Consider the following 27,423-nt stretch of genomic DNA (forward strand, 5'->3'; position numbering starts at 1 on the left):
ACCTTGAGGAACTGGTTTCTACGTTTCACCTGGGACCTCCTAGCACGTTCCCCAGGGTTATTAACAAAACCAGATGTCACCACAAGCTGAGCTGCCTTTAGCTCCTTTTGTTGTTTCATCACGTGAAGACCCCAGAAACAGCACCACACCTTGGCTGGTACTGAAAACCATCTGCTGCGCTGTGGACTTTCCCAGCACCAGGGAAAGATTCCCTGGCCAGTATGAGAGTACAATAACATTTCTTTCTCTCCATATGGGATTTTACTGGGTATTCAGATCAGTTTGAGAGATTCAGACATGGAGGATCATACAGGGGAACTGACTGTCCCAAGGTCACATGCTGAATCGGATGGGGTGGGAAGGAATTCCAATCCAACCTGTGTGACCCTAAAACCTGATCCCTCTCGCATCATGATGTTGGATGGCCTCCCAGGTGGGTGACTTTCCCACCCACCTCCCAGGTGGATGACTTGGAACAGCTCAAGTCTTGCCCCATGTGTGGTTCTCAAGGGGCAAAAGTCCTCACCAGATCTGCTGCTGGGAGTGGCTAGAAGGCCACTCCAGCAAGACATAATAAAGGACTCAGTAAGACTTGAGCCCAAGATCCTGGGAGCCCAAGGTCCTGGAAGCCCAAGGAAGTTCCTACTTCCAAATGTATATTTATCAGGGGTCTGGGAATCGTTTCCCTCTTTATGAATCTGTGTAGTGGGAGGTCCCCCCAAGACCACCCTCAGGTTCAGTGATTCACTAGAAGGACTCACAGAACTCAGCAAAGTTGCTATATTCATGGTTTATTGCAGAGAAAGGATACAAATTAAAATCATCAGGTGGGATGAACTGGAAGATTGGGATTGACATATATACGTTGTTGATACTATATATAAAACATATAACTAACGAGAACCTACTATATAGCCCAGGGAACCCCACTCAGTCCTCTGTGGTGACCTAAATGGGAAGGAAATCCAAAAGAGGGTGGGGGTGTGTATGTGTATATAAATATATATATATAAATATATATATATATGAGATTCACTTTGCTATTCAGTAGAAATTAACACAACATTGCAAAGCAACCATACTCCAATAAAAATTAATTTTAAAAAATTAAATAAAAATAATATCAGCAAAGGTAAAAGGCACATGGGGCAGGGTCCAAAAGAGACCAGGCTCTAGCTTCTAGTTGTCCACTCCCTGTGGTGTCATGTAGACAGTGCTTAATTCTCCTAGGAATCATGGGTAAACAACACACGTGGTGTACTGCCAACCAGGGTAGCTCCTTTTGAGTGGTCGTGCCCAGGTCTTCATAGGGGGTTGACCAGTGTACTCCTCTGTTCAGGTTGCCTCCTCCACCTCTGGGACAACTAGCACCTATGAAGCCCTGGTGGCCACACTAGCACCCCCAGGCCTTAAAAGTTGGGCACTAGGGCAGCTCTTGGTTTGACTGCAGGTGGCCAATTGTCAAATATGTCCTGGGGCCTGTGCAGACACCGCATCATCAAGAGAGCCCAGCAGACCTGCAACTAATAATAAAAGGAAGGTAGGCTGAGTGCCAAAGGATTGATGCTTTGAACTGTGGTGTTGGAGAAGACTCTTGAGAGTCTTTTGGATTGCAAGATCAAACCAGTCAATCCTAAAGGAAATCAATCCTGAATATTCAATCCAATCAATCCAATATTCATTGGAAGGACTGATGCTGAAGCTGAAGCTCCAATACTTTGGCCACCTGATGCAAAGAGCTGACTCATTAGAAAAGACCTTTATGCTGGGAAAGATTGAAGGCAGAAGGAGAAGGGGACGACAGAGGACAAGATGGTTGAATGGCATCACTGACTCAATGGACATGAGTTTGAGCAAGCTCCAGGAGATGGTGAAGGACTGGGAAGCCTGGCATGCTACAATCCATGGGGGTGGGGCAGAAGGGCAGGGGGGCAGCAGGTCACAAAGAGTCAGACATGACTGAGTGACTGAACAACAACCACATGGGCAGGGCTTCCTTGGTGACTCAGTGGTAAAGATTCCACCTGCCAATGCAGGAGACATGGGTTCAGTCCTTGAGTTAGGAAGATTCTCTGAGAAGGAAATAGCAACCCATTCCTATAATATTCTTGCCTGGAAAACCCCATGGACAGAGGAGCCTGGCAGGCTACAGTCTATGGGGTTGCAAAGAGTCAGACACAAGAGTCAGACACAGCTTAGTAACTAAACAAAAACAACTTCATGGGCAACAGGGGGCCCCTCTGCACCTCAGCTTCAGCTCTACAGCTGTCCAGCAGGGCTTTTTCATGGGTCATTGGGAGGCTCTGGCCAACATATGCTGCCCTCTCTGATTGCCTTCCAGGCAATACCACATCCTGCCTCAGGAAGCGGCCTCGTGGGAACTCAACCACCCTCTGTCCCCTCTAGTTCCTCAGTGCTGCCCCAGGGGACATCTCTGGGCAGCCACTTCTTCCTTGGTACCTCTGAGGACTGGCTCCCAGCCAGAGAGACCTGTTCAGGCTGTAGAACTTGCCTTGTCATCCTGGAAGATGTGAGATGCCAGTGAGTCTCCAGTGTGAGAACAACTGCAATGACAACAGGAGGTGGCAGAAACTCCCTGTAATCAGCTTCATCATTCATTTCCCAGGAAGTGAGGACCCCCAGAGAGGTAGCAGACAGGGGACTTAACCCACAGACGCATGCCTCATCCCCAACACCTCCTACTCCCATAACAGGGGGAGTTATTCTTCCCTTTGAACGGATGAGGAAATTGAGGCCTAGAGAGAATATCTTCATTTGGCATCTCCCAGAAGCTGATCCTGTTATAAGGATTCCCGGACAAGTATTTTATTTGGAAAGAGATCTAGGAGGACTTCCCTGATGGTACGGTGGTTAAGAATCTGCCTGCCAGTGCAGGGGACACAGGTTCAACCCCTGGTCCAGGGAGATTTCACAAGAAGCAGGGCAAGTAAGTCCACCAGCCACAACTACTGAAGCCCACATGCCCTAGAGTCTGTGCTCCACAACTAGAGAAGCCATGCAATGAGAAGCCCACGCACCACAACTAGAGAGTAACCCCTGCTCAGTGCAACTAGAGAAAGCCTGCGCACAGCAATGAAGACCTAGCACCACCATAAATAAATAAACAGTTTTTCTAAGTGACCTAGAAAATGCTCAAGGGTTTCCAAGGCAGTGCTAGTGGTAAAGAACCCACCTGCCAATACTGGAGACACAAGAGATACAGGTTCTATCCCTGAGTCAGGAAGATCCCCTGGAGGAGGAAATGGCAACCCACTCCAGTATTCTTGCCTGGAGAATCCCATAGACTGAGGAGACTGGTGGGCTACAGTCCACAGGCTCACAAAGAGCTGGACACAGCTGAAGTGACTTGACACACACACACACAGAAAATGCTGAAAGTGAGGTGGAGAAGTGAGACAGGGAAGGGAAGAGAATCAGTAAAGAGTGCATTGATCTGCAAGTTTCCACTGTGGGTTGTTGGGACTCAATCCCACGAGGACCTCTGAGAGTCAGTGCAGAACACACACTTCAGTCAATCCACCTGAAGGGTGAGGAAGGTAGAATATATATTCATCAACTTCCATTGTCTGCCACAGAGGTGTAGAGCTCCACTCAAACCTGACCTGCCCCCTCTGCCTGCATTTCAACAAATCCCTGTATCTGCTGAGGGCTGATTTATCCATCAGGCATCATAAACATAGTACATCAGCCAATGATGTGAATATCTGGAGGAAATAAAATACACAAACGTGCACACACACCAAAATCTGAGCAGCAACTAGCAAAATTCAGATGAATTATTGTACAAAATTCACACAGTATGAAGCTTATCACTCATAATCATTTCATAATATACAGTTTGTAGATCATTTGTTTTCACTTATCAACAATTTCCGAGCACTGAGAAAGAATCATAGCCAACTGTGAATTAAATGAGTGGCTGCTGCTGCTAAGTCACTTCATTCGTGTTCGACTCTGTGCAGCCCCATAGACAGCAGCCCACCAAGCTCCCCTGTCCCTGGGATTCTCCAGGCAAGAACACTGGAGTGGGTATTAAATGTAACCAAATAATGTAACCAAATAAATGCAACAGGAAACATATAGAAGCTCTGTCAAAAGGGTTTACCAAAAATAATAATAACAAATATTGATGTGACCTGTGAGTGTCCTTTGATCATTTGATGTGATATAGGTGGTAAGAGACACAGGTTTGATCCCTGAGTCAGGAAGATCCCCTGGAAGAGGGCCTGGAAACCCACTCCAGAATTCTTGCCCACGGACAGAGAAGCTGGGTGGGCTAAACTCCATAGGGTCACACAGAGTCGGACATGACTGAAGCAACCTATTATACACACACAGTGGAACCAAGGGCTGCTCTTACCCCTACATCAGCCTCCAGCTCTTCTGAGTTACAGTACCCCAAGGGACCGTAGTCCTGCAATCCCTCCCCTCAGCTTGTGAAGAGGTATTGCCTTGACCCCCAACCCCTGTCTCCACTGTCAGCAGTTGCCTCAAATCTGATGGTGTGGACCCCACCCCTCTCAACCTCACTTCTCCCAAATACATAGAACCAAGAAACTAACAGAGCCTAAGAGACCTGTGGGACACCATCAAGTATATCAATATATGCCTAACAGGAATCCCAGAAGGAGAGAGGCGACAGGGGCAGAAAGAATAGTTGAAGAAATAATGTCCCCAAAGCTTTCCAACACTGATGAAAGACATGAATATACACATCCAAGAATCTCAATGAACTCCAAGTAGGATAAACACAGAGATCTATACCAAAATATATTATCACCAAACACACACAACGTCCTCTGTCCAAGTCTCTACCACCTGCCACCTGATCTCCCACCTGCACATTCAGCAGTAAATAAGACAGACAAGTGTTACCTCATGCAGCCCCAGTCTGAACAAGGAGACAGATAAACCAGAACTAGTCACTAGAACTATAGAGTTTAAGCCATTGCAAGTGTTACAAGAAACAAAGGGACTTCCTTGGTGGTCCAGTGGTTAAGACTCTGTGTTTACAATGCAGGGGGCGTGGGTTTGATTCCTGGTTGGGGAACTAAGATCCCACATGCCATGTGGTGCAGTCAAAAAAACCTTTTTAATTTAAAAAAGAAGAAGGAATGAATCACAGTGATATAATAATGACTGGACAATGGTAGATGGTCAGGGGGATGAGGGCCTCCTAAGGAAATGCCATTGGACCTAAAGGATGAGAAAGAGGCAGCTTCAGAAGAATCAGGGCTTCCTAGCCAGAGGGAACTGCATGTGCAAAGGGCTTGGGGCAGGAACAGTTTGATGTGAAGAAGAGCCAGACAGAAGGTCATGGTGGGTGATGAAGACAACCAAGGCTATGAAGCCAGAAGTCTTGCTGGACCGGATTTTATTTGTGGAAATCTGGATTTTATTTTAGGTGGAGTGAGCAGTTATGGGAAGACTGTTCAGCAGGGGCATGCCATGATCTGATTTTGGGTTTTTAAGTCCACTCTAGGCACTGCATGGAGAATGGAATATAGGAGTAAGATGGTTAAATTTTCCAAAACAGCCACAAAAACACCTCCCATCCTACATTCTCTTGCACAAAGAATGTTACAAGGTCACCATGACACACCACCCATTGAGAGAGGTGGAGTCTGTGTCCCTTCCTCTTGAATCTGGTGCCAGAAGTAAAACAGTGTGACACTCCAAACTGGATCAGAAAAGGAAATCTAGCTTTTGCTTTGTTTTTTTGAAGCCCTGGGTGGCTCTGTAAGAAACCCAACTACAATGACTGCTGATCTGCTAGGAGGAATCCAGTTCACACCAAGAGGATGGTTGTTCAGTCACTAAGTCGTGTCCGACTCTTTCTCACCCATGAACTGCAGCACACCAGGTTCCCCTGTTCTTCACTATCTCCAGGAGCTTGCTCAAATTCATGTCCATAGAGTCAGTGATGTTATCTAACCATCTCATCCTCTGCCACCCTCTTCTCCTTTTGCTTCAGTCTATCTCAGCATCAGGGTCTTTTCCAATGAGTCAGCTCTTTACATCATGTGGCCAAAGTACTGGAACTTCAATAACAGTCCTTCCAATGAATATTCAGGCTTGATTTCCTGTAGGATTGACTGGTTTGATCTCCTTGCTGTCCAAAGGACTCTCAAGAGTCTTCTCTAGCACAATTTGAAAGCCTCATTTCTTCTGCACTCAGCCTTCTTTACAGTCCAACTCTCACATCCATATATGACTACTATAAAAACCACATGTTTGACTGTACAGACCTTTGTTGGCAAGAGGCTTGTGGAGGTGCCCTTGCTCCACAGCTCCTGCGGCAGTCCCAGCACACACCTGGCATCAACTGCAAGACCTGTAAGTGAACACGCCTCCAGATGATCCTGGCCCTTCGTTTGTTGAGTCACCCCAAACCTTGAAATCTTTCCAACAAAAGAGTAGAGAAACCAATGTCAGCTCTGTCCTGCCCCAATCCTTAGCCCACAGCATCTGTGAGCATCATAGCACGGCTGATTTACAACCACTAAGCTTTGGGGTGGTTTGTTAAAGAGCAGTAGTAATTGGACTTGGGGAGAGAGAGGAGTGGAGAACTGGATGGAGGAGGAAGGCAAGAGAGTGGCATCTGGGGAAACGAAGGGAAGAGGGGATGTCGTCAAAATAAGCGATGCCAGGGCTTGCACCAGGCTGGAGCAGTGGATGGGAGGAAAGAGAAGAGATCTGTGGATTTGTGCAGGACGCGTTTTGGAAGTAAACTCAAGAGAACCTGCTGTATGCGGTCACTAATGGAGGGTGGGTAAGAGGAAAGACAACAGCCGGTGACAGGTCCCCCGCCCGGCCCTGGCGATTGACTACAACTCCCAGCATCGCTCACTCAGGCCGCGGGAAGGGCAAAAAAAAAAGTTTGGGCCAAGCATTCCCGGAATGCGCTTCCTGCTGGCGCGGGGCGGGGGGCGGGCGGGGAGACCGGGCGGGGCGGGGGGCGGCGCGGCCGGAGCCCGGGGCGCGCACTGAGGCCGGCCCGGGCCCCAGCATGGCCGAGCCGCTGCTCAGAAAGACCTTCTCCCGCCTTCGGGGCCGGGAGAAACTTCCCCGGAAAAAGTCGGACGCGAAGGAGCGCGGTGAGAGAGAGGGAGGTGGGGAAGAAGGGGCCCCGAACCCCGCCCGGCTTGGAAGAGGGTCCCAGGGCCCCAAAGAGGGACCGCTGAGGGGACAGGAGAAGCCCCGCGGAGCCCCCTGCGGGTTGGGGTGGGGGTGGGGGCAGGCAGGGGTCGTGGAAGTAACGGGCCGGGGGGAGGGGGGGAGAGGGGGCGCGGACCGTTATGTGCGCTTGACCAGGGATGCCAGCGCTGCGGGCTCCTCGGGAGGCCCGGGAGGGGGCCTCACCCCTGACAGGAAATGGGGCCGAGGCTGAGCGCCTGGAGAGTGGTGGGGAGGAGGAGCTGGGAGGCTGAGAAACTGGGGCTTAGTCAGGCCAGGCTGGCGACACCCTGTGCCCTAGAGACCAGGGATGGGAGACGGGGGCGTACACCCTGCAGAGGAGGGAGAGGCGGTGCGTCGATCGTGGGGGCCACTTCCCAGTCCCCTCTTACCTACTAGCCCGTAACTGCAGCTACACCCACCTTAGGCAGCCGCAGGAAACTGCCCCCTATACAGATGGGGAAACTGAGGCACGGAGCAGTTTGGGTGATTTACCCAGTGCCAGTGAAGCGACATAACAGCTCTGTGGACTACGCTACTAAATGAGAGCCCAGAGAGACTCGGGGAGTGGAAGTATGAGATGACCAGAGGAGGGAGTCGACATGGAAGACCTTAAAGACATGGGAGCTGCGTGGGACAGGAAGTCCCGGAAAGGAAGGGGTTAAAGGAGGGAAGGCAGAGGACTTCAAGGATCTGACTTCCCCCCAGCCGTCTTCCCAGAGATTCCCAGGGTTCCCAGAGCAGAGAGAAGGGACGGGGTGCCCACACACAAACACACACAGGAAACAGCCCAGGATGTCAAAGGGGAGGATGGAGCAGCGGCGGGGCAGGGGAGTTGTGGGGGTGGGGGGGGGGGAGGCGGGTGGTAGGGGGGGTTCCAAAAGCAAAACTGTTGGGGTCTGTCTGGGCTAAAACACAGGGTCAGCTCCAGGATGGGGGCAAGGTTTGGAAAGAAAGGCAGCAGGGTGGGGAGTGACATGCTGCGGGTAAAGAACCTGGCAGCCACACACTCACTGTCACGCCTGCTCTGGGTCTTCTAAACAAGCTAGCCAGCATCCACCATGGGCTCTGTGTGTGCCCAAGATATGAGTGCCTAGGAAGCACTCTCATGCTGAGATCACAGTGAGGCTCAGATGGCAAGTGGTTTCCCCGAAGCCACCCACTGAGAAGGCACAAGCACGGGGCTCCACGCCAGCATTAAAGAGAGGCATGGGGACATAGAGTGGGGAATGCAGGGCCCAGGCCGGGAGAAACTCCTCTGGACCTCTGAGGCTGGAGGGCAGATGGACCGAGTCCTGTTTGGGACACTAGGGCGGGGAGTTGTGGGCAGGGAGCTGGTAGCGGATGAGATTGCCAGCCTGCAGCCATCCATTCCAAATGAATGTGGGGAGTGTCCAGGCTGAGTGCACCCCATGTCCCATAGGGGAAGAGCCCTGGGCTGGGGCTGCTCTGGGGGCAGTGGGAGGCTGCATCTCACTCCCCTTGCTCTCTGCCAGGCCGACCAGCCCAGCGCCCGGAGCCCAGTCCCCCAGAGCCCCAGGCCCCAGAAGGACCCCAGGCTGGAGCGGAGGGGCCCCCCAGCCCTGAGGCATCTCGGAGCCCAGCTCATGGTGCCTACCTGCAGAGCCTGGAGCCCAGCAGCCGCCGCTGGGTGCTGGGCGGGGCCAAGCCACCAGAGGAGACCACTCTGGGGCCGGGGGCACCTGGCAGTGGGGAGCCTGCCGGTGAGATCTGGTACAACCCCATCCCAGAGGAGGACCCCAGACTCCCAGCACCGGAGCTCTCAGGCCCACAGCCAGGCTCAGCTGAGGCAGACAGCCCGGCCTCTCCAGGTGAGCACAAGCCTCCCACCCTGGGGCCTGCAAGGTGACTACAAGCATAATCACCCCCATCCCAAGCCCAGAATTCTGGACCCTGAGGTCTGCTGTCTTCACAGGCACAGCCCCTGCCAGCCCCCCGACCAAAGCCTCCCGCACCAAGTCCCCCGGCCCAGCCAGGCGCCTCTCAATGAAGATGAAGAAGCTGCCTGAGCTGCGGCGCCGACTGAGTCTGCGGAGCACCCGGACGAGCCGAGAGCGCGAGCGGGCCGCCCCCGAGGGCTCGGTCATTAGTCGTTATCACCTGGACAGCAGCGTGGGGACCCCAGGGCGGACAGCAGTAGCTGAGGGCGCACGTGGCCCGAGGGCGGGTTACCTCAGTGATGGCGACTCTCCTGAGCGCCCCGCGGGGCCTCCGTCACCCACTGCCTTCCGCCCCTATGAGGTGGGCCCCTCCTCCCGGCCGCCCCCGGCTGCGCTCTGGGGCCGCCTCAGCCTGCACCTGTACGGGCTGGGAGGGCTGCGGCCGGCGCCTGGGGCCACTCCGCGAGACCTCTGCTGCCTGCTGCAGGTGGATGGGGTGGCCCGGGCCCGAACCGGGCCGCTGCGTGGGGGGCCAGACTTCCTGCGGCTGGACCACACCTTTCACCTGGAACTCGAGGCAGCCCGGCTGCTGCGGGCCCTGGTGCTGGCCTGGGACCCCGGTGTCCGGCGGCACCGGCCCTGCGCCCAGGGCACTGTGCTGCTGCCCACGGTTTTCCGAGGTAGGGTGCATGGTCTCGGAGGGGGCGGGGAGGGCACAGGACTCGGCTCCCAGCTCCCTCCTTCCTCTAGAGTGCCCAGGGTGGGGACGTAGCTTGGCCTAGGGGACAGGGCACAGGCGGTGATGGGGGAAGACCCCACTCAGGAAGTCCCCCTTGTGTCTTTAGGTTGCCAGGCCCAGCAGCTGGCCGTGCGCCTCGAGCCCCAAGGGCTGCTGTATGCCAAGCTGACCCTGTCGGAGCAACAAGAATCACCCAGCACAGCTGAGCCCCGAGTCTTCGGGCTGCCCTTGCCCCTGCTGGTGGAGCGTGAGCAGTCCCCTGGCCAGGTGCCTCTCATTATTCAGAAGTGTGTTGGGCAGATCGAGCGTCGAGGGCTGCGGGTAAGTCCCTCACCCCACCCTAGCTAGCCCCCAGACCTCAGAACCACTCCCCAGAATACCCAGGGTATGGAGGCCAGGCTTCCCCCTATCCCACCTGGGGAACTCTTAGCTCCAATCCCAGCCTAGACAAGGGCAGGAGCTCCCTACACACCCCCAGATCCTAGCATCTAGCCCAGAACTCATGGGTCCTCTGTTCATTAGATAACATAGGATCCCAGCCCTTTTGGAGCTCCGAGTCTGATGGGGGAAAAGACATGACTGCTACTGCAACTGCTAAGTCACTTCAGTCGTGTCCGACTCTGTGCGACCCCATAGATGGGAGCCCACCAGGCTCCCCCATCCCTGGGATTCTCCAGGCAAGAACACTGGAGTGGGTTGCCATTTCCTTCTCCAATGCATGAAAGTGAAAAGTGAAAGTGAAGTCGCTCAGTCATGTCCGACCCTCAGCGACCCCATGGACTGCAGCCTACTAGGCTCCTCCATCCATGGGATTTTCCAGGCAAGAGTACTGGAGTGGGGTGCCATTGCCTTCTCCAAAAGACATGACTAATAAATCATATATATGAAACAAGCTGGGATAAGAGTGAAGAAGCTGGGACAACTTAAAGCAGGACCTTACCTGCTGGTTAGGACAGTCAGGGAAGGCTTTCCAGAGGAGGTGACAAGTAAGCTGAAAAGGAATCAAGGTTTCCTGAGTCAAAGGAGGTGGGTGCCAGGACAAGTAATTCGGAGGGTTTACAGGGCTGGGTTGTCCAAGCAGCCAGATGGGGTCCCCCATGACAGGTGTCAGAAGAACAGAAAGGCAGCCAGTGACGTTTCAGCCAGCCCCCAACCTCTCAGCCCATTGCCACCTGGATCCAGGCCTCTGGCCCTCACCCCATAGGGCTCACATCAGTCTGCACTCTGACAAAAAAGACACCTCTCTGCTCCTACCCCCAGGTAGTGGGGCTATACCGTCTGTGCGGCTCGGCAGCCGTGAAGAAAGAGCTTCGCGATGCCTTTGAGCGAGACAGTGCAGCTGTCTGCCTCTCTGAGGACCTGTACCCTGATATCAATGTCATCACCGGTCAGCTTGCCCCTTTGCTCTCCTCCCTGCTCCCCAGTCAACCCTCAACTCAAGGCAGTCCCTGTGGTCCCTTTGGGACTTCACCCCTTCTGTTGGCCTTGTTTTTACCTTCCTGCACCTGTCCTCCTCCTCTTGCCCCCCCTCCCAGCCCCTGCTGAAGTTCCAGCCTCAGAACCCAGGGGTGCCCTAACCAGTGTGGGCCCTGTATCCACAGGCATCCTCAAGGATTATCTTCGGGAGCTGCCTACCCCACTCATCACCCAGCCCCTCTATCAGGTGGTGCTGGAGGCAATGGCCCGAGGGCCCCCAAGCAGGGCTCCATCCAGCACTGAGGGCACCCGTGAGCTCCTCAGCTGCCTGCCAGATGTGGAGAGGGTGAGTTGGGCCTGGGGGGTGGGGAGAGTGGGCAGGACAGGGAGTGAACTGACATCAGCAGAATGTTTCTCCCATGCCTGGGCTGGTGATGGCCATGAATGTGTGGCACCATCACACTCCTAGTGCTGTTAGTGTCCCCACTTTATAGATAATGGAAGCCAAGGCCCAGGGCAGTTGAGTGAGTTGCCTCAGGTTTCACAGGCAGGATGTATCGAAATTAACAGACTCAACAGAGGTCTGTCAACCTACCGTAAGGGAGGTTCCTGGCTGTGGGATCCTGCCTCTGTACCTCAATATCCTCATCTGTAAAATGGGATTACTACCAGCCCTGCCTAACACACAGAGGAGGGGGTTCAAGCCCAAGTTCTGCCATTTCAAAGTTGTTACCTTTGGCCTCAGTCTTCCCTCCAGCAAAACAGGAGCATAATACTAATAGCTAAGTTCTAGCAGGATCACCTCCCAACTATGAGACTCTGAATCTCAGTTTCCCCATTCTGAACCGCCTTAGTCTGCCTTGAGTGTGACAGGGAACCGACTTTGCCCATCGCGTACTCTCCCAACCCTCTTCTCTCAGGCTACATTGACGCTTCTCCTGGACCACCTGCGCCTTGTCTCCTCCTTCCACGCCCACAACCGCATGACTCCGCAGAACCTGGCCGTTTGCTTCGGTCCCGTGCTGCTGCCAGCGCGCCAGGCACCCGCCAGGCCCCGCATCCGCAGCTCTGGCCCGGGTCTCTCGAATGCGGTGGACTTCAAGCGCCATATCGAGGTGCTGCACTACCTGCTGCAAGCCTGGCCAGGTGAGCTGGCCCCCGCCCCCGCGCCGCGGAAACGAGCCTGGTATCCCAGACGATGCTTTCTCTGGCGGCCAGTTAAGAGTCTCGGGCTTCAGGCGAGGCACGCCCCCTCGTCAGAGTGAAAACCAGTACCTAGTTGCCTGAGCAACCAGTACTAGCTCAGCCAGTGAAATCCCGATCCGGTCGAAGGCCTTGCCTTTCGACAGGCCAGTCAGGGGCGTGATTACCTAAACAGCCAATCAGAGGCCTAGGTGTCGCCTGTGGGCGTGACGTCACCCAATCCCTCCCTCTCCCACTGCAGATCCCCGCAGGCCCCCAGAGCCTCCGGAGCTCGTCCCGTACCTGCGGCCCAAACGACAGCCGTCGCTGCACTTGCCGCTAGCGAGCCCCGAAGTGGTGACTCGGCCCCGCGGCCGGGGCGGTCCCGAAAGCCCCCCGAGCAACCGCTACGCGGGTGACTGGAGTGTTTGCGGGCGGGACTTCCTGCCCTGTGGGCGGGACTTCCTCTCCGGGCCAGACTACGACCACGTGACGGGCAGCGACAGTGAAGATGAGGACGACGAGGTTGGCGAGCCGACTGGCGCCACCGATTTTGAAGACGACTTCGAGGCGCCCTTCAACCCGCACCTGAACCTCAAAGACTTTGATGCCCTCATCCTGGACCTGGAGAGAGAGCTTTCCAAGCAGATCAACGTGTGTCTCTGAGCCGGGCGGGGCTGGACCCCAATTACTAAGGCCAGGCTCCTGGTTGCTAAGGCGGTGCCCTAACGACCTAGGGAGGACCAGACCTGTAGCTCAGGCCTAACTCCTGGTTACTGGGCAATTGCCTAGCGACCAGCCGATCCTTTGCTGAGAATCATTCCCCATTTCCAGTACTCAGTATTTGGACACTGGTTGCGACGGCCGGGGATGGGGGACTTTAGGGACCAGCTATTGTGGCCATCTTTTCTTGAGTACCAAGGGCTTCTCTCCTGGCTGCCAAAAGGCAGTTCTGCTTGCAGGGCCGGCATCTTTTGCTTCCCCTTAGCCAGGGAAACACCAGTTACTGTGAGCCTCACCCTGAGATGGTGAGACACCCTCCCAGTCAGTCCTTGCTGCTGCCAACCAAATCAGTATTAGCTTTGAGCACTGCACTCTGCTTCTCCCTCAGTGGGCCCAAGGACTATGAAGAAGTGCTGTTTGAGGCAGGGTGTCAGGGGAGCCCCTTTCCTGGGCTCTGGATAGATAGGAGCAGCCTGGGGCTTATAGGAAAACACCTGGTTTTGCCACCCTCTTTTCCAGGGAAAACCTCATAATTGCCTCAAACCAGCAAAAGTAGATAGCAAGAGTCTGTCCCTTCCCCTCCCCAGTTCTTCCTCCCCATTCCTGAAGAAATTAAGCACTTATAAGACCTCCCTTTTGGAGGGGCCCCACCTGAAGTGTCAGGCTGGGGGCACTTTGGTACGGAACATATTTATTGCCTCCCTGCGTGTGTGCCTGTGTGTGAGGAGTAATGTGTATGGACGTGTCTAGAGTGGGTATGTGGGGCTCTTTCAGGGACCACAGAGGGGGTGGGGGGAAGAGTTTGCAGTGCCCAGGCACCCTGAAATCCCCAGTAATGGTGCCTTAGTGAGCCCCCGAGTTCCAGTGGGAGAGTAGGGTCCCCTCCTGTCTCCCCCCTCTTTCCCTCACTTCCATCTTTGTGGACAATAAATCAATATGCACAGGTTCTGGGATGAGTACTTGGGCCCCCACGGAGCAGACGTGGTTTATTCAGTGTGTGAGACAGGAAGCTGCAATACTTTGGCCACCTAATGCAAAAGAGCCAATTCATTGGAAAAGGCCCTGATACTGGGAAAGACCGAAGGCAAAAGGAGAAGGAGGCAGCAGAGGATGAGTTGGTTAAGATAGCATCACCGACTTAATGGACATGAATTTGAGCAAACTCTGGGAGATAGTGGAGGGACGGAGGAGCCTGGCGTGCTGCAGTCCATGGAGTCGCGAAGAGATGGACACGACTTAGTGACTGAACAACAAGTGAGGAGGGGAGAAGGGACACAGTTGAGCCCACAAATAGGCCCAAGGACTCCCCAGGGCTGTCAGAGCCTCTCTCAGCTCTGACTCCGTCCAGCCCCTCCCTGTCCTCAGGGAAGATTGCAGGGTCACTGGGCCTCATGGCTTAGGCCCAGGGCAGGCAAGGATAAAACGCCAAGCCAGCTAGGCACAGTCCAGGGGTGGGAAGAGAGCCAAGAGGACTGACCCGTGAGGCCCTACATGGCGATGGAGCCATCCCGGAAGTCCGTCCTCCCGATGAGAATGTTGACCACAACCGGGTGGCCATCCTGGCACCGCTGCTGGGCATCATGCAGCACCTTGACCACCTGATCCTCATTCTCGCGTGAGAGCAGCAAGCCCTGGGCCCCCAGTCCCTGGGCTGCCTTGTGATAATCTGAAACGGAAGGGCAAGTCAGAATGGTGGCAGAAACCCAGCCCCCCATGCAGGTAGCCCAGGAGAGGAATACACATTCAGCTGACCCTGAAATGGCATTCCCCCTCCCTGCCCATCCAGGCCCTTCTCACCAGTGTAAGCCAGGCCACAGGCCACGTTGCTGCCCAGAGAGGGCACCTGCTCCCTGGAAATCTGGGTCCAGCCAGCATCATTTCCTATCAAGGCCATCACTGGGATCTGCAGGCAGGGAGAGGAGGCCAGGCCAAGGCCTTTAGTCCCAAGGCTTGGCCAGCGGCAGGTGAGAGGCAGGGACAGGACCTCTGCCAGATAAGGAGCTCCCTCCCCAGCCCACCCCTGAGGATATCTCCCAGAATCCCAGGCTCTGAGCTTCCCTTGGGTCAGCCCACCCAGTCACCTTGTGTCTGACGAAGGTGTCAAATTCGATGAGGCTATAGCCAAATGCTCCATCCCCAAACAGGCACCAGACCTGAGGTGGGTACCAAGGATGGTTGGGCTGGCTTATGGCCCAGAAAGCAGCAAGCCTCCCGCACCCAGCACACTCTGACTCACCTCAGCATCCGGCCGACACAGTTTGGCCCCAAGTGCAAATCCGGCACCAACCCCCAGAGTCCCAAAGGCCCCTAGGAGAACCAAGAGCAGGTGTAAAGAGGCCCAGAGGAGTGCAAGCTGCCCCAGGTGTAGGTCTGCCCTTACCAGGATCAAGCCAACGCAAGGGCCCACGGGGCTGCACCAGGTAGGCAGCTGTGCCCACAAAGTCCCCGCCATCGACCACCAGGATGGAGTTGTCAGGCAGAGTGTCCTCCACCAGCTGCAGGACCCGCACCGGGTTAAGATGCTGGGCTACAGGCATCAGTGCCTTCTCCCTGTGACGGAGCAAGGCAGGTCAGCAGAGCCAGCAGCCTAGCCCGCCAGGAACCCATGACCCACCAAGTCCACTCTACCCAGCCCCCACCGAAAGGTCTGCTCCTTCTGTTGGTCGGCTTGCCGAAGCTCCTCTGCCCAGTCTGAGGCCCACATCTGACCCTGGAGGCCCTCCACCAGCTTCACCACGAAGGAGCCCACATCTCCTGGGGAAGGAAGAAGGCACAGCTGTGGGGAGAAGGCCACCTCCTACCCTTTAAGCACCAGAGGCCCAAAGGCAGCAGGAAGCCAACAGGCATCTGAAGCAAGGAAGCAGGCAGCGGGGAAGGTGGGGGTGGAGATGGCCTAAGGCAAAATGGGTGAAATACCCCAGAGCCTGCCAGAACCAGGGTTAGGGCAACAGGGGTGAGAGGGAGAGCAAGGCCAAAGTGAGTTAGCGGGGCTTCCCTGGGGCCTCAGTGGTAAAGAATCCGTCTACCAATGCAGGAGACACAGGTTTGATCCCTGGTCCGGGAAGATCTCATGTGCCACTGAGCAACCAAGCTTATGCACCACAACTACTGAGCCTGTGCTCTAGAACCCAGGAGCGGAACCCTAGAGCCTGTACTCCATATCAAGAGAAGCCACCACAATGAGAAGCCTGCACACTGAAACTAAAGAATAGCCCCCACTGGCCACAACTAAAGAAAAGCCGGTGCAGCCAAAAATAAAAAAATTACAAAGTGAGTTAGAAACTCATATCTGCCTCTGTCTCCTGCCTCCGCCTTCACACCCTAGGTCACACAGACCTGTCAATTCTGCCTCTGAAACATGTCACTAAAAACACCTCTGTCGTCCAAGCACATCTCGACAACCCAGGCACACAGAGTATTGGAGAGCAACCAAATTAGCCAATGACGATGTACCTTTCATCAGCTCTACCTCAGAAAGGATCACACAGAGGCTCAGCAAAGCTGAGTTTCTCCTCCCTGCCCATCCCAACTCCAGGCCTCATGGTTGCTGTCCTGGCCTTAACAGCCCCCTAGCCTCTACGTGGTCCTCTCCAACTTGCTGCCCATCAGCTGCTCCAGTGGGTCTTCCCAAACATGAATGCACATGGTGCCATTTCTTTGCCTGACACAAGTTCCCTCTCACCTACACTGCAGGGTAGAGTCAACGTCCTTGGAACGATGGGCAAAGCAGGACACGGAAAAGCTGTGAAAGAGGACTGAACAGGGGTAGAAGAGCCATGACAGAAAAACTGAGAGACCCCAGGGCAGGCCCTAAGGGCAGCGGGCAACATGGGAGAGTACAGTCAGGACACGTGATCACACTCACATTCCCGAACCTTCCCCCTGGTACACATGTTGTGTGTGCACGTGCATGTGTGCATGTGTGCGCAGTCAGGTCTGAGTCTTTGTGACCTCATGGACTGTAGCCTGTATGTCCATGGGATCACCCAGGCACAAATACTGGAGTGGGGTGCCATTTCTTCCTCCAGGGGATCTTCCCAACCCAAGGATCAAACCCGCATCTCTTGCATCTCCTGCATTGGCAAGAGGATTGTTTATCACTAGGGCCATCTGGGAAGCTCTGGTTTACAGTAAACAATTTTAGAGGTAGTAACAACTGACCTATGAAGGGGAATGACCATTTTATGCACAATAAAGATTTCTAAAAAAAACCCTACCCTTAGTTCATCCAGAAGCACCTACCAGTCTAAGGGACAAATATGCATCTCCAGCCAACTGGGTGCCCCCTGGGGCAGGATCCAGGCCTTGGTCACCAGCACCCAGCTCAAGCCAGCTGTCAGCAGAGGCCAGAAGAAAAGCGACACATACAAAAGGAGGGGCTCACCCTGCACAGCCTCTTGGGGCTTCCAGAAAATGTCTGAGTTGATCAGCATCTCCTTCCGGTCACGGTTGACAACAATGATTTTGCTGCTGCGGCTGAGGACACGCCCATAGGACAGGCGGAAGTCACACACTGCTCCTGGGGAAAGGGGACGGGGTCTCAGCAGACCCAGGACCAGCTTCCTGGGGGTGCCTGCCACCTTACTCAATCCACTGTGGTAGCCTGAATGCAGAAAGGTCCTCATTCCTCACCTCTCCCTGTGCCAGTGCCACCTGCAATAAGACTGCAGGTCCCCACTCCTGGAACCTAGACTGGCCCCCAGACCTATGGTGCTCTGGCCTGTAAGAATGTGCGAGAAGTCATGGCGTGTGTTCCTGAAGCCAGACCTCCAACAGCCTTGCAGCTTCCTCCCTTCTCTCTGATATAACCTTGTTCCCCAAGCCCTGCATGTTTCTCATCACCCACCAAGTGAAGAAGGCCAGGCTGCTTGGCTGGATGATGAGAAACATGGAGGAGGAGGTGGGGGAAAGAGAAAACTCAGTTACCCCAACCGAGGCCATGCTAGCCCAGTCCTGCAGCCAGTCAACCCCCAAGTACATGAGCCAGCCCAACCACTGCCTTCCCACATCCCTGACTGTAGACTCAGGGATGAGCCCTGCCAAAATGAGAAAAAAACTGTCAACTAATTCATAGGTGGGTCTTGAGAAATAATAAGTGCGTTGTAAGCCATGGCGTTTAGGGTGGTTATCATACAACAGTAGCTAACTGATAAAACTATTATTTGCCTAGCAGGATTCAGAGCACTTTATGTAAGAAGATATGTGTACGGGCTGTGTCAATGTTATATAATGCATATATATGCAAGTGCTGTATACACAGCCCCACAGGTGCCCACTCTCTGTGCATGCCCTTCTGTGTAAAGCTGGGTCCCAGACACGACTGCCACCTGGTGAGCAATTAGAGGTGAGTGGTAAGGAGGGTGGGTGATTATGAGACTAGGTGCCAGCCAGTACCCAACTAGGGGGGCAAGGTCACATGGGCAGGGAGGTACCTAGAGGGAGAGAAAAGGGAGGGAGGGTAGGAGGACCAGGCCCACCTGCCAGGACGACCACATCTGCCTTCTTCAGGGCAGCCCTGCGGTTCTGCCGGAAATGGAGGGGGTGGTTGCGGCCCAGCAGTCCCCGTGCCATCCCTGCCAGGAAGCAAGGGATGCCCAGGGTCTCCACGGCAACCCTAGGGATCCAGGCAGAACAGAAGTGAGTGTGGTCCAGGGCCTGCCCCTCCTCCCAGGGCACCAGGGGACCAGGCATGTGACCGTAACAATAAGGGCAGGCCGGAGGCTTCTCACCGAAGCTTGTCTGCGGATGTCGGAGGCAGCAGGGCCTGGCTCCCAATTAGCATGAGGGGCTTTTTGGCCCGACTCAAGATCTCCACACATCTCTGAACCTGGGGCAAGAGGTGGGGGCTCAAAGAGCTGACCTTGGGTCACCAGGAAGCCCCCAAGTTGACAGCCCCGATACTGATTCAGAGAGAAGCCACTCAGCATGTGGCAGAGGTTGGGGGGGGGGGGGTCCCTGGCCAGGGAACAGAGGTAAGTCACCTGCTGTGGGGAGGCCTGGGGAATGTCCAGGGGCAGAGGCCCCTCAGGCTGAGGCTCCCAAGCTCCTGCAAAGAGGTTGGCCAGGGAATTCGCCAAGTACCTGCAAAGAGAAGAGGAAGAGGCCATTACCAGGAGTAATTACCAGGGTTTCAGAAGCTGAAAGAGAAGGGCCCAGAAAGGGACTGGAAAGGCAGGGCAGGAACAGAGGTGGATGAGCAATGGCCTGGGGACACAGACCCCAGCAGCCAAGTGCCCAGTGGCCTGTTTCCCCTTGGAAGCTTCCAGTGACCACCCCAAGCTGACACAGACCTTGAGAAATAAGGGCCACAGGCTGGAGCACCAGAATCAGGGGCCAGACCCACTGGGTCAGACAGATGTGGGCTTGGGTTCTGGCTCTGCTGCTTCCTGTGTGACTCTGGTTGAGAGACTTAACTTTTCTGAGCTTCCTCCTCTGTAAGATGTAAAAGGGACCATCTCTCCCAAGGTCCAGTGATATATCCACTCAGGATATAAAGCATGTTGCAAAACACTGTGCTGTTGTCTAGGCACTAAGTCATGTGTGTCCAATTCCTTTGCAAACCCATGGACTGTAGCCTGCCAGGCTCCTCTGTCCATGTTATTCTCCAAACAAGAATACTGGAGTGGGTTGCCATGCCCTTCTCCGGGGATCTTCCTGACCTGGGGATCTAACCCGACTCTCTTACATCTCCTGCACTGGCAGGCAGGTTCTTTACCACTAGCACTACCTGAGAAGCCGGGTGTGTACATATCTTTCCCAAACTCCCTAACTATCCCTTCCCCCCATCCTTCCCCACTGGCAACCATAAGTTTGTTCTCTAGATCTGTGAGTCCCTTTCTATTTCATAAATAAGTTCATTTGTATCATTTCTTTTTAGATTCCCCATATAAGGGATGTCATATGATATTTCTCCATCTCTGTCTCATTTACTTCACTCAGCATAACAATCTCTAGATCCATCCATGTTGCTGCAAATGGCATTATTTCATTCTTTTTTATGGACTCAGCCCTATTCTTATTTAAGGTAATAATGATTAATTCTTTTCTACTTCAGCATATGCTTTGCATTATCAAAATAATCTCACTTTATTTTTCACAAAATCTTAGTCTAGAGAGAAAAAGCCATGTTTGTCCACCTTACAGATGAGGAAGCTGACATCAAGCAAGATTTAATCACAATATACACAAGTCAAATCATTATGCTGTACACCTTAAACCTACACTGTGCTGTTTATGTCAATTAGATCTCAATAAAACTGGAAGAAAAAAAAAAGAGAGAGAGAGGTTTAATCATTTGTTCACAGCTAGCTAGTGGCAGTTCTGGGATTTGAACCCATCTCTCTGGACTTTCATTTCACTCCAGCTACGTTACAGATGGAACACAGCTGTGTGAATTAAGCACTGAAGGTTCCTTCAGGCTGAACCCTAGTGCACCATTAACAAACTGGACAACTGCATGCAAGTCATTCAGCTGCCTTGGGTCTCAGTTACCTAATCTGTGAAATGGGCTGAATAATACCTGAGTCTTAATTCTAAGGGTTATTATAAAAGACCTGTGAGTTAACCTGCTACACCATGAGCTGGCCTTCCAGGTGCTCCTCATATGCCCAGGGAGCAGGGACCTGTCTGTCCTATTCATGCCCATCCTGGCACCCAGCAGATAGTGGCACTCACTAAATATTTGGATGGGGAGTAGAAGGCAGAGGGGCAAGGACAGGCAAATGGAAGGGACAGAGGTGGAAGAGGAGGAGAATTGATTCTCCTTTCTGTGTCCTGTTTCAGCAAGGTCCACCTCAGTAGTGACCAGAAGTGATCCCTGTCACATACCTCTGCTCAGTCTATGCCCCTACTTACAACCTTTTTTAGCCTCTCAATGGAAAGATGTTCCTTCATGAAACTTGCAGCTCTTCCAGGAAAACCTTAAAGCTCATCCCACGCCAGGCCTGATGCCCTGCTCTCTCCAACACCCAGGCTACTCACCACTCAAAAGTCCCATAGGAGGCCCCAGAGTGAACTGTGCCCATGCCGTGGGCCTATAGGGACTCACCGTCCCCTTATCCTGTCCTGCTGCAGGTCCAGACACTCATATGAGATCCATCCACATCTCTGCATTCCACAGCTACCAGCTAGATTCCAGGCCATCATTTCTCATCCCAGGGACTGCCACACCATCTCCCTGGCTTCCCAGCTTCCACCTGACCCCAAAGTCCACTCTCTGGCAAGAGCCACAGGGATCGTTAACAAAAACCCAAACCAGGGCTTCCGTGATGGCTCAGTGGTAAAGGATCCACCTGCCAATGCAGAAGACACGGCCTCAATCCCTGGCCTGGGAGGACCCCACATGCTTTAGGACAACTAAGCTCAGGTGCCACAACTACTGAGCCTGTACTCTACAGCCCGGGAGCTGAAACTACTGAGCCCCACATGCTCTAGAGCCGGTGCTCCAAACCAGAGAAGCTGCTGCAATGAGAAGCCCACAAACCGCAACTAGAGAGAATAGCCCTGACTCACCACAACTGGAGAAAAGCCTGCATATCAATGAAGACCCAGCACAGCCAAATTAATAATAAAAATAAAAACCAAACCAGGGTATCCCATGCCAGTGCTTAAGGTCCTAAAATGCTTCTCAATGGCTCTCAAATTAAAAACAAAGCCCCAGGGACTTTCCTGGCAGTCCAATGGTTAAGACTTTGCAGGGGTACAGGTTCAATCCCTGGTCTGGGGGTTCAGATCCCACATGCCTCGAGACCAAAAAAACACAAAGCAGAAGCAACACTGTAACATGTTCAAGACCTTTTATTTAAAAAATCACAGCCATTTATTTAACAAAACAAAGCCCCAGGTCTGCCCAGGCACTCCTGCTGACTGCTCTCAGCTCAGCCTCTACCCTTCTCCCCTTTGCTCACCTGCTGCCACCACACGGGCCACTTTGCTTTCCCAACCCACAAACTTCATTCCTGCCTCAGGACCTTTGCATATGCTGTCTCCTCTACCTAGGAGAAACTCTAGGTAGAGGAGAAACTCTCCCCGTGGCTGGCTCCTCTCAAACTAATGTGCAAATCAGTGAATGAGTCAAAGAAAGGATGGGTGCTGGCAGGGATCTGTGAGAGAAGCCAGGGAATATGGGAGGGAGTGGGCTACTTACCAGTGGACCGCTCGACTCATGAGGCCCTTGGGCGGCTTAGCTGGCACCATCTCCTTCTGAACCATGAAGTAGGGGTACAGCACGTCCAGAGGCAGTTCCACAAACACCGGGCCTGCATGGAGACAAGGAGAACGCTCAGTCTGCTGTGCCCCCCAGGTCCCAGGGCGGGACCTCTGCCCAGCCCCCGCCCCACTACCTACCGGGGGTGCCCGACTGTGCAGCGGCCATCGCGGCCCTCAGGGTGGGGATGATATCCCGCACTCTCCGCACAGAAGCACAAAACTTGCAGAGCGGCCGGAACAGGGCTATCTGATCAATTGCCTGGAGTGCACCCCGATTCTAGTAGAGACAGAAAAAAATCCAGGAAGTCAACACATGAGCACTTCTGGGCTCCCTGGGGTCCCTGCCACCTGCCCCCCACCCTCACCAGGACAGGGCACCTGCAGCAGGGTGCTGGCAGCCCCACCCAGGAGCAGGACTGGGGACTGGGCTATCTGGGCATTCTTCACCGCAGTCACTGTGTTGGTGAGGCCGGGGCCGGCCGTCACTGCTGCCACGCCCACTGTCCCTGGAACACAAAGCCTGTCTCAGCTGGGTCCACCCTCCAGGCCACGTTCCTCCCCCCACCAAAATAAAAACCCTGCCCGCTCAAAGACATCTCAGTCTCACCAGCCCCCAGCCCTCCCCATTCTGCCCTCACCGGTCAGGCGGGCTACAGCATCAGCGGCAAAGACAGCTGTGACTTCGTGGCGGGTGTCCACCACGCGGATGCCCAACTTCTCACAGGCCACCAGCAGTGGCGAAATGTGCCCGCCGACCAGTGTGAAAAGGAAGCGCACACCGTGGGCCTTCAGCACGGCTGCCACATTCTCCCCACCATGCCGGGTGCTTGCTGTGTCCACCTGGGCCAGGAGAGGGGAGGAGTGAGATTGTCAAGGACCAAGGTGCGGGCACCAGGGCAGGTGGGCAGAGGAATTACCCCCCTCCCCCAGGAAGGAGGGGAGGGGCAAGGTGGGAGGCAGGGGAAGCTTGGTGTTGCTTTGCTGTTTAGTCGCTAGATCGTGTCTGACTCTTTTGCGACCCGCATGGATTGTAGCCCGCCAGGTTCCTCTTTCCATGGAATTTCCCAGGCAGTAAACACTGGAAAGGGTTAACTCCTTCTCCAGGGGATCTTCCCAACCCAGGGATTGAACCCACATCTCCTGCATTGACAGACGGATTCTTTACCACTGAGCCACACCAGGCATTTTATCAGAGCCTCCTGACAATATATCCTTTTACAACTACAAAGACCAAGACTCAGATTCAAAGTCCCATAGAATCAGTGCTCTCAAAGCACCTGTGGCGCAAGCAGGAGGAGAGGTTAGGGAAGGTGGATCCACGGAACCCAAGTGACCTTGGCCAGAAGCCACCAGCTGGGACTCCAGAACAGCCCACCCTCCAGTATCAGGCCCACAACAGGAGACTGCTGACTCGTCTCCCAGGCCCCTCCCACCCACTGGAACAGGCCCCCCTCATAGGCTGCCAACCACCAAGTGCCTAGCACGGGAGCAGCCTGTGGCAAAGACGATGCTGGGGCTTCCCAGCCCCAGCTTCCACACAGCCCTGTACACCAGAGACCAGAGGCCTTTGTCACTGTTGTTGTGGTTGTTCAGTCACTCAGTCATGTCCGACTCTTTTGCAACCCCAAGGACTGCAGACTGCCAGGCTCCTCTGTCCACAGGACCCCCCCCGCCCCCGGGCAAGAATACTGGAGTGGGTGGCCATTTCCTTCTCCAGGGGATCTTCCCAACCTAAGGATCAAATCCACATCTCCTGCATTGGCAGGCAGGTTCCTTACCACTGCACCACCTGGGAAGCCCAGCCTTTGTCTTAAATCTTTAGAAGTCCACAAGGCTAGTGGTGCTGCTCCAGGTTAGGAGGGAGACTTCCCTGGTGGTCTGGTGGTTAAGACTTCGCCTTCCAATGCAGAGGGTGTGGGTTCAATCCCTGAGCAGGGAGCTAAGATCCCACATGCCTGGTAGCCAAAAATTCAAAACATAAAACAGGAGCAACACTGTAACAAATTCAGTAAAGACTTAAAAAAAAAAAAAAAGACAGGGAAAGGGTCTGGGAAAGTGTGAATTTCTGCGAGGAGCCAAGTAGTTCAGAGCCAGGTCTGTGGGGTCACTTCTTCCCCAAACAGGTCACCTAAGGCAAGTCATCACACACCCTCTCTGAGCCTCAGTTTCCGCTTGTGGAAAATGAAGACAAAGTGCTGGGTACTTGGGAAAATCGCTCTAAAGCTTTGAGCAGGACAGCTACCCTCACAAAACTGTTACGGCCAGCCACAACCTCTGGGGCCTGCCCTCAGTACTCTGACTCCACTGTGTTAGGGAGCATCGCTCTGTGAAAAGGACTGGGGACCTTTAAGGAAGGGGGTAGATGGGGTGTGGAGTGCCGGGCGGGGTGTGGAGTGCCGGGCAGCTGTAGTTTCCCTGTGGCCTCTTCCTAGAGGCAAAGTCCAGGGTCCCAGAAGCAATTCCGCAATAGCAACCGGATCCTAGAATTTCCCGACCAGTCAGTCGCTCTGCATTAATCGGAACCTCACTCTCCCCGCCTGTGAAATGGGTTAGCTAGAAACGGTGCTAACGGAAGTCCACTCCTTTGACTGCCCCCGGACCGCCACCCCTGTATGCCCCCGAACCTTGTGCATCAACTGATAGAAGAGCCCCAGGCGGTGAGCGGCGCCCAGCAAGGCGGCCACTAGCGTCCCGAAGGCCAGGAGCAGGAAAGAGGAGAAGAAGCCCCAAGCTGGGGCGGCAGCCACCGCGGTCTCCATGAGCTGACACCTAAGGAAGAAAGGGCAGTGCTAGGACTTGGACGCGACAATTAAATTATCCAGAAGGCACACCCCCTCTCCCAGCCCAGATCCCGGCCATGCCCATTGTCTCGCACACCTAAACGATCACGCCCCTTACATCTCCAGGCTCCTAACCAGGCCACGCCCCTTGCAACGCTAGCCCAACCCCCGCCCCTTACATAACCACGACCAACTAAATTAGGCCACCACAAGTCAACGCGGCGACAACGCCTCCAATTATTTCCCACTTACCTGCTTTTCAATGGGTCGGCGGGAAGCCCCGCCTCTCTTTGATATCAAGGACCCGAATCTTCGTCCTAGTGGTGAGCCCACCCCAAGACTACACCCTCAAGTCAGCGTGCATGACCCTCTCCTGAAGCCGGACCCCTCCCCTCCAGCGAGGGCCTGGACTCCAATCTGACTCCCGACTCCAGGCCGTGAGTCAAGGTCAGATCGTATTAGGATGCTCCTCCTACCCTCGTGGCACTTTAACCTTCATTCATAGGAAATGGCGCTGGCTCCAGAGGAATTCGGCGCCCTGCGTGTCACGTGACCAGGCGCACAACTTGAAAGGGTTGGGCGAATTACCTGTGTCCTTGCCCCTTTTGGCTACTTGGATCCAGGGCTCCCCTCCGCGCATGCGCGGAGCCCTAGCCACTCTCCGGGACACAGGCCCCTCCTCTAAGAGCTCTGTCTCTACTGGCTGCCTCTTGCACAGGCTCCGCCCTCCCTCGCTTTTCATTGGCTTGTGCTGCAAGCCTCACACACGCACACCCCTTTTTTTTTTTTTTTTTTTTTTTTTTTAAACAAGAAGCCACGCCCTTCTACGACTTTCAGCAGCCTGGAGTCTAGCGGATCAGCCCTCCTCCGGTCTCCCCTTGGTCCCAAGTTGCTGGCCTGCAGATTCCCGGCATTCCGAGCCCAAACTGCTTTCCACATCAGGCATGCTGTACGCCCCTTCACGTTGGCCCAGTACGGACGATCACAGACCCCTCGCCCAGTGTCACCATCCGTGATCTCAGCCCAATCAAACCCTGACCCTCTCTCTGGCTCCAGACTCGGACTCCCACCCCACCGCAATTCTGCAAAGGCAGAGGCCTGCCCTCTCTCCACTAGGCCTGCTTCCACTGTTTCCCTTACCCTCGTAGGCTCTGCCCTCTTCCTGCAGTCTTGGGGTTTTTCTGCTTCCAGTGAAGGAGAGGGAACACTACGAGTGGTCCCCGTTCCAGCCCACGATTCGCCACATTGCAGCCTTCTGGAAAACGATCTCCCCATCAGTAAAGGGGGAATAATTATGGTCCCCAACGCTCTGCTTCTCTCCAAGACAAACCCTGCCGTTTTATACTGGCTCCCATCCCAAGTCAACTTCTGGGATTGCCCTCTGAGAATTCTACCCCACTGTTCATATTCTGTAGAATCATTCTGTTGCAGAACCCAGTACTCAAGAAACCAAGCACTACACTCAGAGAGTTGGAGAACTCAGGTTTATTTCGCCAGCGGGCCCAGAGGAGTTAACACTCCAAACTCTGAGCCCTGAACAAAGGGGTTATGGAGTTTTTATACACAAACAGGCATGATTAAGCACGTTTGCTGGGGTTGGGCGATTGCAAAGAGCAGAACAAGGGTGAGATAAGCTCCAGACCCTAGTATTGTGAGTGCCCACTTTCTGAGACCCACGTGATTCAGACTTTGCAAGAAGCAAGCTGAGTTACAGAGGCAGAAGGAGCAGGAGGGTATGTAAATTTTTAACTCTTCAATTCCACCCATTAAAACAAAACTTCCATCAGCCCCACATTCTCCATGTGTTACTGTCCATTTGCTTCTCTTTTTAGAAAAATCCACCTATGCTTGCTGCCTCCGTGAGTTCTTCTATTCCCTTTGATTTATAAAAACATACATTGAATAATCCCCTGGAGAAGGGAATGGCAACCCACTCCATTGCCTGGTGAATCCCATGAACAGAGAAGCTTTGATTTTTAGTAATTATTGATAGGTATATTCTTTTTAAATTGGTATTTATTTATTTATTTATTCTTGGCTGCACTGGGTCTTCCTTGCTGCACAGGGGTTTTCTCTAGCTGTAGGTGAAAGGTTGTTGCTGAAGAATGAAAGACACAGGGATTCTTGGCCTCCAGAGGAGAAAAACTCAACCTGGGGCCAGAGACGAGGCTTGATCGCTCAGAGCTTTTGTGTGATAAAGTTTTATTAAAGTATAAAAGACATAGAGAAAGCTTCCGACAGAGACATAAGAAGGGGGCAGAAAGAGTGCCCCCTGCTA

The 27,423-nt window shown here is 54.0% G+C and overlaps 2 protein-coding genes and 1 long non-coding RNA gene across 9 annotated transcripts; 1 reads left to right on the plus strand and 2 right to left on the minus strand.

Annotated features, from left to right (window-relative positions):
- Positions 1-1,031: 1,031 nt before the first annotated feature.
- LOC123335178 lies at positions 1,032-11,439 on the minus strand. Its single transcript, XR_006553557.2, has 3 exons — positions 10,778-11,439; positions 6,270-6,422; positions 1,032-1,523 (listed from the first exon to the last, which is right to left on the minus strand). It is a non-coding gene; the product is annotated as an uncharacterized LOC123335178 (long non-coding RNA).
- On the plus strand, positions 6,954-14,104 carry SYDE1 (synapse defective Rho GTPase homolog 1). Of its 4 annotated transcripts, none has more exons than XM_044948258.2 (9): positions 6,955-7,118; positions 8,694-9,029; positions 9,134-9,459; positions 9,586-9,778; positions 9,944-10,158; positions 11,098-11,224; positions 11,439-11,599; positions 12,174-12,399; positions 12,698-14,104. In XM_044948258.2, the coding sequence occupies exons 1-9, from the start codon at positions 7,031-7,033 to the stop codon at positions 13,099-13,101; spliced, it is 2,076 nt and encodes a 691-aa protein (XP_044804193.1). In that variant the 5' UTR covers positions 6,955-7,030; the 3' UTR covers positions 13,102-14,104. The 4 variants fall into 4 exon arrangements, with proteins under 4 accessions (XP_025149487.1, XP_044804193.1, XP_044804191.2 ...); XM_044948256.2 differs by adding an exon at positions 7,625-7,770 and having other exon boundaries at positions 6,981-7,118; positions 9,134-9,778; XM_044948257.2 differs by adding an exon at positions 7,610-7,770 and having other exon boundaries at positions 7,008-7,118; positions 9,134-9,778.
- A 200-nt stretch (positions 14,105-14,304) lies between these two features.
- On the minus strand, positions 14,305-25,833 carry ILVBL (ilvB acetolactate synthase like). Of its 4 annotated transcripts, none has more exons than XM_045166748.1 (16): positions 25,734-25,833; positions 24,990-25,134; positions 23,004-23,205; positions 22,744-22,871; positions 22,504-22,642; positions 22,304-22,415; positions 19,140-19,239; positions 18,888-18,985; positions 18,636-18,772; positions 17,543-17,677; positions 15,798-15,912; positions 15,539-15,708; positions 15,395-15,465; positions 15,240-15,311; positions 14,956-15,061; positions 14,305-14,824 (listed from the first exon to the last, which is right to left on the minus strand). In XM_045166748.1, the coding sequence occupies exons 2-16, from the start codon at positions 25,122-25,124 to the stop codon at positions 14,646-14,648; spliced, it is 1,899 nt and encodes a 632-aa protein (XP_045022683.1). In that variant the 5' UTR covers positions 25,125-25,134; positions 25,734-25,833; the 3' UTR covers positions 14,305-14,645. The 4 variants fall into 4 exon arrangements, with proteins under 4 accessions (XP_045022683.1, XP_045022682.1, XP_044804199.1 ...); XM_045166747.1 differs by lacking the exon at positions 25,734-25,833 and adding an exon at positions 25,398-25,710; XM_044948264.2 differs by lacking the exon at positions 25,734-25,833 and adding an exon at positions 25,622-25,646.
- Positions 25,834-27,423: the final 1,590 nt, after the last annotated feature.

This window comes from Bubalus bubalis, chromosome 9 (assembly GCF_019923935.1).
Source record: "Bubalus bubalis isolate 160015118507 breed Murrah chromosome 9, NDDB_SH_1, whole genome shotgun sequence".
Taxonomy (NCBI): domain Eukaryota; kingdom Metazoa; phylum Chordata; class Mammalia; order Artiodactyla; family Bovidae; genus Bubalus; species Bubalus bubalis.